Source organism: Strix aluco, chromosome 16 (assembly GCF_031877795.1).
Source record: "Strix aluco isolate bStrAlu1 chromosome 16, bStrAlu1.hap1, whole genome shotgun sequence".
Lineage (NCBI taxonomy): Eukaryota > Metazoa > Chordata > Aves > Strigiformes > Strigidae > Strix > Strix aluco.
The window spans coordinates 6,538,563-6,551,174 of NC_133946.1; the positions used below are offsets into that span (position 1 = coordinate 6,538,563).

General features: G+C 37.2%; 1 protein-coding gene across 1 annotated transcript in view; it reads right to left on the reverse strand.

The window, feature by feature from the left end:
* LUZP2 (leucine zipper protein 2) overlaps positions 1-12,612 on the reverse strand; it is a 197,091-nt gene that overhangs the window by 64,374 nt on the left and 120,105 nt on the right. The window contains exon 6 of the mRNA XM_074841934.1: positions 3,659-3,721. Within this exon, the coding sequence (XP_074698035.1) occupies positions 3,659-3,721 (63 nt within the window). The remainder of the gene's footprint in view (positions 1-3,658; positions 3,722-12,612) is intronic.

Below are 12,612 nucleotides of genomic sequence, written 5' to 3' on the forward strand. Positions count from 1 at the left end.
CTCACCTAAAGCACATACACGAGTTCGTGTTATTGTGAATAGTCGTTTAGCTTACACATTTTAGACATGAGATACTATTAATACTTTCCATGAAGCATAACTGAAGGCATCACCTTCAAAGTAAACAATCTTCTTAGAGGGAAAAAGGTTCCACAGCACTGCACAGGGTCTTCTTTTAATGACCAGGGAGTTCCAGGTGCTATCCAAATGAACTAGGTTCTCAGTTTGTGACCACGTCCTCTAAAATAGGCACAGTTATGCTGATTGTCCTGGTTTCAGCTGGGATACAGTTAATTTTTCTTCTTAGTAGCTAGAATAGTGCTGTGTTTTGGATTCAGTATGGGATTTGGTACAAGAAGAATGTTGATAATATGCTGATGTTTTCAGTTGTTGCTAAGAGATCAAGGACTTTCCAACTCCCCATGTCCTGCCCGTGCGCAGGTGCACAAGAAGCTGGGAGGGAGCACGGCCAGAGCACCGGACCCAAACTGGCCGATGAAATATTCCATATCGTGTAACATCACGCTCAGTATATAAAGGAGGGGCAGCTGGGAAGGAGGGGGTTCTCTCTCACTTCCGGGATTGTGGTTTTGGGATCCTGGTTTTTCAGGATCACTGGCTGGGAATGGGCTGGTATCAGTCAGTGGGTGGTGAGCAATCGCATTGTGCATTATCCTTTTGTACTTTCCATTATTGTTATCATTTTATTCTACTTCAATTATTAAACTGTTTTTATCTCAAGCTACAAGTCTCCCTTTACCCCCCCAAATTTAGCCCCATCCCCTGGACAGGGGAGGGTGAGCAGGCAGCTGGATGGTGTTTGGCTGCCAGCCGGGTTTCAACCTCGACACTGATTTATATCAGTTTAGTATTATATTTATTTTAAATATTGTTAAATTTATCCTTAAAATAATTTTAAGTAATGGTCTATATATTCTTTTATCTATTTAAACAAAATATAATGGAAATGGGTTTTTTTAAACTACACCCAGCTATCCAAGGAGCATTATTTCTCCCTCCCTCTGAGAATCCTGTCAAAATAATAATTTCTTTTTAACAAAATCCACAGTCTCAATTGACACTCAGTAAGTTTTCTTGCATTGAAGTCAAACATTTAGAACTCCTTGGAATGGGTTAGAAGTTTATTCCACATTTACTGATACAGCACATCCATAAATATATTACAGATGGTAGCACATCTTTCATAAATTGGAGCTTTTAGAATGATTTGATGTCTTTCCAATTGGTGCAGCCAAATTCAGTGACAGATTTTTGGAAAGGATGAATGAATCTAAAGATAAATATTTAAAGCAGGTTCTAAAATTTTAAGAAGCAAGGCCAAACTGGTTATTGTATTCTGTAATATCTGAAACAAATAGCTGAGATCAGTTTAGTTCAATTCTTCCTTCTGGTAACTATATCTGCTGCTATTTCATCTACACAACAAAAAGTGCCAACAGCACTGTCCTCTGATCTGGACAAAACAATCGGTAGAGCTATAGAATATATGCCAAACCAACTAAAGACCAGTGAGAAAACCTTAACCAACTTTAAATGTTCTAGGAGTTGTGCTTAAGAAAATCCACAGTCTCTGTGACATACAAGGTATCCAAAATGGCTATAGAGGAATCTACAAGTTACAATTAAGGTATCATTCATTTGCTAAATCACAAACCTGTGATGAAATTAAGAGTTATACAGCTCTATGTATTCAGCGCGTAATATAAGCGACTCAAAAGCACGTATATGATCTGTAATTCTTTGTGTTTTGTGGTTTCTCTGTGCTTCTAGGGAGAGGACTTACAAAACTGACACCTTTTAGAGCAGTCAGCTGGGTAAGATCCTCATTAGACACAGGTTGATAGCAATCTCTAAACCACAGCATCTGGGAATATTTCCGTGGCATGTGTCCCTTCCTGTGCCCTGGGAAGCCTGATGTTTGCACCACTCTGCCTTCCTCTCTCCAGGGCTCTGAATTCTCAGAGGAGAAAACCCAGTGATGTAAACTGTGCAGGATCACAAGCATGTTCCCATCCGTGCAACTGGACAACAAGGAATCACTAAAACTGTTTGCCTGCAGCCTAGGAGCAGAATAAAGCGGGGGCTTCCTGGTAGGCAATTCTATCCATGAAGGGTATTTGATCTAATATCTAAAAGGATACTCATTTCACACAGTTTTTATGCTTGATGAGTATCGTAGTTAATTACAGGACAGAAAATACACAACATTTCTGTGGCTGACACCACCTAACTGGCAAAACAACAACAAAAAGAGGATGCTCCTGTAGCATCTTTGCTTGTTCTAACGGCACTAACTTGCTTAAAAGCCACAAATTTGCCAGGATGACTCATGAAATCTGAGATTCTTAAGGTTTAAAATACACTCACAACCTGCTGCCTTGAGTGTTAGATTAGGTTTAGTTTTCTGAAATTTTCTGACAGCCAGGCTTGTCACACTATAATATAAATTTGATCTTGGGCTTCTCCCTTCGAGTTAAAGACATTTATGTTGCAAATATTAAAGGAGACATAATCATTGAAAATACCAAGTTAATTACCAAACATTCAAGACATTATGCAGCTAGGAAGAACAAACTTAAAGAAGAGGGGAAAACAGAAAGTTGCACACACTGCCAATTTTTTAAGCAGTAAGCAAGTGAAGAAAATATATTTGATATTCATATACTGTGGCATGTTTGAAAGCAACAATGGTGATATAGGAAGTTAACATAGATTTTGATAAGCTAGAACAAAAATACCCCAAAACCTTAATATTTCCTACCATTGAGGACTTCTCAGAAACAGTGGTTGCAGATCTTCAGTTAGACTAAAGAGCTAATAGAATTAGAAATCACTACTTTGACCTCCTATGTTTTGACCTCTAAGTTAAAAGGTAGAGTTTAATGAACAAAACATGTTCAACCACAATGATGAAAATTTTAGTCAAGAAGTGTTACACTTCTGTTTCATTCTGGCAAGGTGCAATGACTTTCACAGAAATTACACATGCAAAAAATCATGACTAAAGTCATGTAAATGAGTAAACCAGATTCACATATAGTAATATCCTCTTTCACGAAGTTAAAATAGCTAAAAAGACTGCTCGCATGAATGCAGTTGATTGTACATTTATGTATTTGCAAAAAAAGTAGGGATTGTGTATCATCGACTATCTTTTCTAGCTCACCCTTCAGTGGAGAGGAGATTTCTTTCCCTCTATTTCATAAAGTGACCCTTTTTTCCTTGAAGTAATGAAACCTTCTAGTAATCAATAATAATAAATCTTTCCTGTCTCTATAAGTCTAATTTTAAAACAGGCATTTAGCTATTCCAGTCTTACTCTATGCATGGAGATCATGGAAAGGAAATCAGTTTTATATATGTTACAGATGTATAATATACATCTATAGAGCTATCTATACTTTTCATAAGCATGCCCAAACTTTATTTTATTTGCCTAAACCTTGCATTTGCTCGCTTTCTAATACATTTGAATTGCTTCTAGTGAAGTCAAAGAAATTAATTGAGATGAGAATGCTTTAGGACACTCACCACACACACATAATGTATAATCTATACCAGAACCTCAGGACAGAAGACTTTGATGCAAGCTGCTTTTGTGTATGTTAGATTTAGAATAGAGAGGAACTTTACTTACCTCTTCTGCATGAATACCACAAAGCTTGTTTCCTGACAAGAGCTTGTTTTTGAGGCTTTTGTTCTGAGGGGAAAAAAAAAAAATACCACTTTTATTACTGAGTTACTGAAATATTAAGGGACCCTTTAAATATTTGATCATACTGGTTTTATTTGATACATGGATAACACCTTCAAGTCACTAGCAAAGACACAGATAAGAAGACAAGACAGATGCATCATGGCACAATATCCTCTCTTACAGAATTCTAAAAGGCTATGACTTTGCATCAAAACCTGCTTTCACAGGAACGGGACTGCACATAGAAACCTTCCAAAACATTCTAGCAACAGAAAGCAATTTAGATTGGATATGCTGAGGTAAAAAAAGGAAAGAAAAAGCTCTCTAATCCTTACTTAGTGTCAACTTCATAGCTCAATATAGTTTTCAGTAGATCATTATAACAACTGAGTCATAGGGCCAAGATCTCATCACTCAACCTTGATGATCAAATTCATGGGGTCTTTTTGCTAAATTTCATAATTTAAAACTGCAAGTAATCAAAAACTTTAGAAGGTTAGCTACCTGACAGCATTCTGCCAACTCAATATGGTTTTTCATGTAGGAGTTTTAAATGTAGTTGTTCTCAAGGAAAATAATAAACCTTGATAAAATGAATTTTCAATAGCCTGGTAATTCTTTCTGCACTTCACACTCTTATTATCCCATAATTGGCAGTCAAGGGTAAAGGTTTCTCTGCAGCGCAGACATCTTTCAAAACTTCAGAAACATAAGTATTCGATAAACAGATCTTCAAGTGCTGGACATAACATGCTTACACTAAAAAGAAATGAAAAGAACACCAAAACCAACTTCTCCTGTTGTAATGAACTGTAAACATACATACAAAAATCTAGCCCACCACATTTCAGGAATGTATATTTACTACTGAATAGCAATAGCTTTCTTGAGCATTGTACAGAAGAACAAGCTGGCATTAGAGAAAAAACATTAATTCCATCCAGTTCAAAGTTAGGTCCATGTCCCACTGAAACACTGGAAGCTTTACTTCCAGAATTAGAAGCATGGAGTTTTTATTGAAAAAACCTTTCTTATTAAAGCAAATGCAAAGAAACTAAAATTCCATTTGAAGCATCCTTTGCACAATTCCAAAATGAGGATAAGTTACGACATTTCACGTTTCACTGCTGCTATCTACCGTGCACCAATACACACTGTTGCAGAAACAATAAATCTTTTCCAGCTGTTTGACACGGGTGCCCACGGTTCTGTAACGCAACAGAAAGGAATTGGGATGTTACTTTGAGGGAGACAACCCAGATTCTGCCTCACAAAATATGATTTGCAAAGGGGGGGGTGTGTGGGGAGAGAGAACAAATGTTGCTCTAATCAGTCGCACCATCAAATACTTTTTGTTCTTTGTTTGAATATGTCATTGTAGCTCATCACAGAGCAACACCTTATTGTACTAACAACTGTAGAAATACTGAACAAGACAACTGGCTCTGCACAAAGGGAACTGGCTAGAAGATACAAGATGAACAAAGATAAATAAAATAGAAACCAAAGAGATGAAGCACACCCAACACATCTATTGCTCACTGGGGGTACATCTGAAGATCTATGTTGTACTGTGATCACACATTAGATATGACTGGTTTCACACATAAGATCAGCATCACCTCTTGGGGTGATGGCCAAACAGATGTGCCAAAGGCACTGCTTCATTAGGGAATTGCATTTAATTAAACCAGGAAGTCAAGTCATCCTTTTGGTTTGACTAACTAGCTTCATTACCCTACAGTCCCCCTACAGCCTGGAAATGGTTGGTTTAGGTAACAGACTCTACCCACATTTCAGAACCGAAGTAAGAATAAGTTGTAATCCTTACAGTTTTACTCATTTATCTTCCTTTTCCCAAGCATAAGCTACTATATATAAAAAAATACTTTTATTACTACATTAACAGTTCACAAGTAACTTCTACAGGTGCTGTTTTGAGAAGAGCCTGCAGTAACCCAGAATGTGAAGAGCTGAATGCTTACCACCTCAACAGGACACACGTTGCATTAGATGGTTGTCACAATTTCCACATTTTGTGCCAAAATAGCCTGGCAAAAGAATATAGTTAAAATAATTTGTTCAAAAACAAAACTTGATGAAAATATTTTAAGTTAAGAGATGAACTCCAATTTGGAGATTTAGCTAAAGTTAAGAGGATTTACAGAAATGTGAAGTATAACAGAGCCCTGTTTGATTTGGGTTCTGAATTATAACTTGCAAAACCAAGTCTGATCAGGCACATATTCTGTAAGTTTGCTAGAAAGGGGCTATTCAAAAATCAGATCGATTAATCAATGAAATTTGTAGGTTACAAATTCTTACTGAGTCAGGACAGAAGTTCTGACTTCTAAGTCTTAAATAAAAATTCAAGATGATGCTTCTTATTTTCCTGTTAAGCATCCTTCAAAGAACAACAAATAAGTTTAACTAGACTTTTACAGTTTTGATTTAAAATTTTTCATTTGTTATGAAATACTTCAATGGAAAAAGTCTTGGACATTTCAAGTTTAAAAAACACTAAAAGTTTAAGGAATGAATTAAGTATCTGTAAACATGTCTTTAATAGCCTCTTTTATAATTATATAGAATAATGATTTTAATTAGACATGGCCTTTTGCAATTTAGAGAAATGATACCATTATATTCAAACTAAATAGGTATTTTCATTTATTTGAACATCTTAGAAAGCTTACAGCACACACTGTTAGCTGGAGCGTTTGCATATAATCGTATCATTAAGCCAAGTTACTGTAGTATCTAACTCTCAATTTACTAAATCTTTTATTTCATTTGTGTAGTTTCAGTGCATCCCTAAATTCAGAAACAGAAAACTGTTGTCAGTGGTTGCCGCATGCGCAAGAGTCCTGTTGTCTCTTCCCATGCAGTCAATTCTTACTACGCTGGTACCTACACTCAAGAAATAGCACCACACCCGAGTACAGTGTGTGTTCTGTGTCCTCCAAAGAAGTGAGAACTCTCAATGACTACTTGCCAGATTTGTTAACATATTCTTCACAGAGCTTCAATACTGAAAATAAAAAGCTTCCCGCCACACTCCTAAATAGATTTGTCAGTCCCTGAGCATTTTTTTTCCTCTGTTCCTCTTATACTGACATAATATTAGCATATTTTGTTTGGGTTCTGATACTATTTTCAATATGTGAGACCAGGCTTAATGAAAGCTGAATTCATTCTATGAACATTGACAGTAATCCTACATTTAGGCTGCTTAAAGATCTCCCACTGATATAAAAGCACGTAGAAGAAGCTGTAGCATAACAGTTGCTTTGCCAGTGTGCCTTTGCAACCTGCAAGGAAAAAAAGCCGCTTGCTCACTGGCTAGAAGGGTATATATTCCTTTCTATTCCTAATTTAGGAAAATAATCCCTTCACTTATGTCATTTAGTCTCCTGAATCAAATCCAGTAGCTGGCCAAAATAATCACAAAACATCTGACAAGATGCACCCATGTTATTACAAAAGCAGCAACCTCTACCATGACGGACTGAGCACATCACCTCCGCAGAAAAGCAGGAGAGAGAGAAGAAAAATACAGAGAGATATGACTACCTTTGCATTCTTAGAAAACAATAACCATGATGTCAATGGTCCTTTCTTTTCATATTGTTCAAGAATTTTTCTAACTGCTGGCTCAATAAAATTCAGGTCTCCCTCCCTCTCCTCTTTCTCCCTACAATATCAATGCATAATGGCTGAGAAGTGTGACAGGGGTTTTTTTAGTAATTTTAATTCCCATATCCCTATTAGAAAACTTAGACAAACACTTAAAAAGAAGAGCACAAATTATACATTTGAAAGCTCAATAGAAGCATTTTTATAGTTGCTGTTTTAGTTTCTTCCTTTTCTGCAAACTCATTTTATTAAAATCATTTATTATGTAGCCACATATTGTATTTTTCATAATACCCCCTCCTCATTTAGCACATACAATAAACACCTCATGAGGCAAGAGTCATGGTTTATAGACATTGTTAAATGTGACAAACTACCCCTGGGTCCAATTTAAAGAGGTTTATTATGACTGTAAATCTGAAATTATGGAGATTAACATTTATCTGATATATCATATATGCTACTAACAGAAGGATAAAATTATGCCACTGATGTAAAAGGCACAAATCTTCAGATGTCATTTCTTGAAGTTATGTTATCTTGACCTCTGACCACACACATGAATGCTTTAATACTCTTATGTTCATGTTTCATGATTTGAAACACCAGTATTACGTCTTTGAAACAGAATCAGGATCTCAACCCAGGATGAACAAACTATACAACATAGACACCATCAGTACAAAGCAATTTAGTTTGCCTGCTAGCTTTTGAAAGCATGAGGACACAAAGTATGTTCAAGGAAAGAAAATCACTTTCTCTCTCAGAAAATTATTCCCAGCAATCAACTTCAATTCAGACATTTTATCTGAGGCCTGACAGCAGTTGTTTGTTGTATACAAGATAAACTTGGCTCTACCTCCCCTTGATGAATAGCGCAAATCAAACCATGCTGAGCTCCTGCTCATCATGGGAACGCTCTCTCTTATGGGCAACCTATTAAAAAAAACCAAAAAACAAACCCAAGAACAACAAAAAAACCCGTGGACTCTGCTCAGCAGGAGTGTCAGGGCCAACTGCCAAGATGAACTGTTTTCCATCTCCTGTTAAACCAAAGCAGTTCACTGCGCCCTTAGGAGGGAAATCAGAAGATAGCAACAGACCAAAACCAAATATCTGGCCTTATCTGATATCACAATGTATTAGTACCCATTTTGCTTTGGATATTAGCTTTGTATTTCACGATAATGAAAACTGTTTTATATTGCATGAAACTGTGTGATTGCTTTAATCCCAGCAGGGTTGGCTCGGCCCTTCATCTTCCTGAGACAGATAAATTGAGTTTCCTGCACTCTACTATGTGAGGTTTTTCTGATAAGACCTTAAGACCTCCAGTTCTACCTTGCCTTTATGGTCGGTGAAGACACTGAGACTTTTTGTAAGAGGAAATATTCTTGAGAATGTCTGAGTCTCTTTTCCCCCCAGTTTTTCAGTGGTTAAGGGTGCCAAACAGCTGAAGGACTTTGCCCCATCAATGTATTTTAGCACTGATGATGCATATATGAACTGCACGCTTTCCAGATCTGTCTGGACCTAAACTCAGAAAGAACCATTGTCCTAGCTCTGAATTGCTGGTAAAAGCCCACTTTCACCACGGTCAGGCTTCAGCCTCTCTGTCCCAGAAAACACCCTCCGACACCTCTGCCTGTGTTATATTCGGGAGGCACATGCAACACCCAGAAGCTGACAGCCCAACTGTCTAACCCCAGCAAACACATCACATTGCTGTGCTGTATGCTTAGACATATTTGGAATTTTAATGTCCTGTTTTGTTGGCTTGGTTTTTCCTTACAACTTTCTTACACTCTTACATTACAGATGAAGGCACATAAGAGACAGCTTCCCCAAACAAACAGTATACATTTCTTTTCCTCTGCCTATCTATCACTTCTAATACTAGAGGTTGCTATTTCTTCTCCTGAATTTCAGGTAGTCCAGCTGAGCCGAAGGAATTGATAAGCAACACATGAAAATCTTCTATTTGAGTTTTTAGCAAGAGTTTTGTGTTGGGTGCCACAGGACACAGGCACAACTATTTAGAAGCACACTATTTCCATGAACCCCCAGGCACGCAGGGGAAGCAACACCAGTCTTCTAGTGCAGACTTTTGTTGTTTAGTTGAGAACTTTTTCTCAACGTTAATCCAGAATAATTTGTGCGCTGGAGAAGCACACAGAGAAAAGGAAGGGCAGACTCAGGAATATATTTAGGCACACAGAGCTTCCACCTGAGAAAAATGGGTTTTGTTGGTATCCCTTCATCTTTGTGTGCATGTAACAACTATGCACAGCGATAGCCTAACTTTATACAGAAGTCTCCGCTCCAGCAAAAAAGCAATTCCTTATGTCTGCAGCACAGTAAATTCTGCAGTTGTGCCCCATATAATCCCATTGTGTGAAACTGAAATGCAATGCCACTATCTTTTATCTATACTTTATTAGCTATCTAACATTTGCCACATGACAACACCGATAAGATCAGGCACCTGCTCTCATATGCACCACTGCTGCTCAGGTCCTGCCTTACATGAAGTTTGTTGTGGGTGGCCTCTAGTGTTGTGCATCACCTCCAGGAAGGAAGTTTTGTTTGTTTTGCACTCGTGAAGCAGCGTGAGGCTGTCTGAAAACACCTCTGAGTCGTGACTATAACCATGGTTTGGCTGCATCATAAAACGGTTGCTATAACAATGACAGTACAATGTTAAATGAACCAGAGTAAGGTGATATAGAATAATAATAATAAAAAGTATACCGAGTATTTTTTCCAATCTCTTTATCTCTTTCTCTAAATGTAAATGTGAGAAGGTAAATAAACATATGTATATATATTTAAAGTCATAACAAGCTAACACATTGCAGCATGTTGGATTGGATCCATTATAGACTGTAAATTTTCAGTCACAATCCCACCTGATCATGCAATAAAAACTTCAAAGTTTAACACAGAAAAAAACTGCAGCACATGTTGAGATTTGATTCCATCCGAAGTGTGGAACAGATCAGGGTGTAAATGTGAGCCTGCATGCCACTCGAAGGGAAACAGCAGCTTACAGGCAGTCAGAAGTCTTTCTATAGCTAAAACCAGCATTTAATCTGTTGCATACAATACTGTTATGCAAATACAGAGTAATTGATCTTTGATCTAGCCTTCCTCATGCACATGCTCTTTTCTCAGAATCTTTTCATATATTTTGATGTTAATGTTTCTGCACAGGATCTCTAAACACTGGCTTCTGCATAAAAGCTCACCCATACAAAAATTAATGGTTTAAGTGGCATTCGTGCCTCTAAAGCACAAATCACTGATAGGTTGCATTGAAAATGTTTAATGTTAATGTTTAATGACTTAATAGGAAGGTTTAATTCGCAGTCTAGTTGCCGTCAGTACTAGTATAGTACGTAGATAACTAATTGCAGACCAAACCCCAGTCATCCATAGATACGTAGCTCTTCTGTGTCTGAGACTTCGTTGAGAACACAGGTAAGCACAGAAGTATCAGACTAGTGAGAGACTCTTCTCCCCTGCCCAAGATGAAGTATTTAAGTGCTATTCAAAGGCAGTTGGATTTAAGATGTCCTCCATCCTTGTTCATCACTGACAAGCTATTAGCATTCTGAGCAGGATTAGAGAATGGCTGCTGTGTTTTAAAACTTCAACATTTTTACAGAATGAGTTAAGATACTGATTTTTCATAGCAGTCTTTTATATTAAAAATGTGTGATGGGATCTAAGGAATCAAGTCACTTTAGGGCTCAATCATTCATGATTGTTATCAGAAATACTCGTGCTCTGAATTCAAGAGAAATTCATAATGCAGTTAGTCACCAGCTATCTGTCAGTCTCTGGGACTTCTTCAGGTAAAAAAAGTGATTGCAAAGCTCTTTAAAATTCTGATCAAATATATTAATTTCAGTAATTACTACTGTATTTAAATTACTATTTACACTACATTTAAAGATGTGGGGTTTGTTTTTCATTCCTTCTAGCATGTCTTTTGGATTGCATGTCTCCAAGTCACAGTAGATTTTGCTCTACAGCTCTCATTTATGGTGAGATTTATTTCCTGTCCAGTCCTCACAATTAGAATCGCTTGGAGAACAATGCAAACGCAGAAGGCCACAATTCATTCATGGAATACAGTCATTTGGGAGCTATCCTCATTCCTTCTGGTTGCCAGGTTGAGTTTGAAGTCTTCACTATGACCTGTAAGCAGCTTGTCTCTACCTATTAGCTTCATGTGCCAATAAAACAAAATAAATATTAAAAATAAGCACTGAAAACAGATCTGCACTGTAAAAGGAAGATTATAGTATACTGATACTTCTCTAATACCTGGGAACTTGCTTCACTCTTCCTTAATCCAAAGCTTTTCTTTGTATCAGGAATAACTAAAATTCGGCAACTTTTCACACTTGCATCTGAACTTTCACACATGCATCTGAATATTTTTTCAGAGTTTGCAAACACATATCCATAGAACAAAAAAAAAAAAATTTAGAAAAAAAAACACGTTCCTGAATGACTATTGTTTATAGGGTTAGGATGGGATATCAAATATTAGTACACACAATCTTTTCTTAGCATGTTTTAAACAGCTCAGTGGGGAAAAAAAATTCTCCCAGTCTCTCATCACTCAAACAGTGGATTTTTATGTTACAGCAATGAATCAGTGTAATGGACCAAGTATTCTTTTTCCTCCAGGGTGTTTTTATTTTGGCTTGCAAGGGGTCGAGGCCATTTATTTTCCTTACCTCGGAGTAAAGATAGCTCATTGTGGGGAAAATTATACACAAAAATATTTATCGGACTGATTCAGTTTTCAATTACACCTTTCCAGTCATTTCAACAGGACTTTGTTACAGGAAAGCAAATGCCATTTCTAATTCTTTCCGTGTCAGATATTCTAATTAAAAACATAGCAGCATATTAAATACAGAATCCCATTTTACTGAATTTGTATCTGAAATGAAGGGTAATTGCCTATGCCACACAGGATTATCTAGAGAAGAAACCTGACAGTTCTTTGATCTTTCCCTTTGGTAGAGGTGGCTGAGTGCCCTGGGGATGGTTTGTGGGATCAATAAAGCAGAATACCTAGTTAGGTAGATGTTAGCCTGAAGCTCCTTCTTTTCATTTATTTGACATTTGTGAACAGAATGGTGAAAATAAGCTGGTGCTGCTGCAAGCTGCAGGTTAGGCTTAAAAACAAAAAGGCTCAGTGAGAGCTCTATTAAAGCAAGGGGACAGAAAGGAAAAGT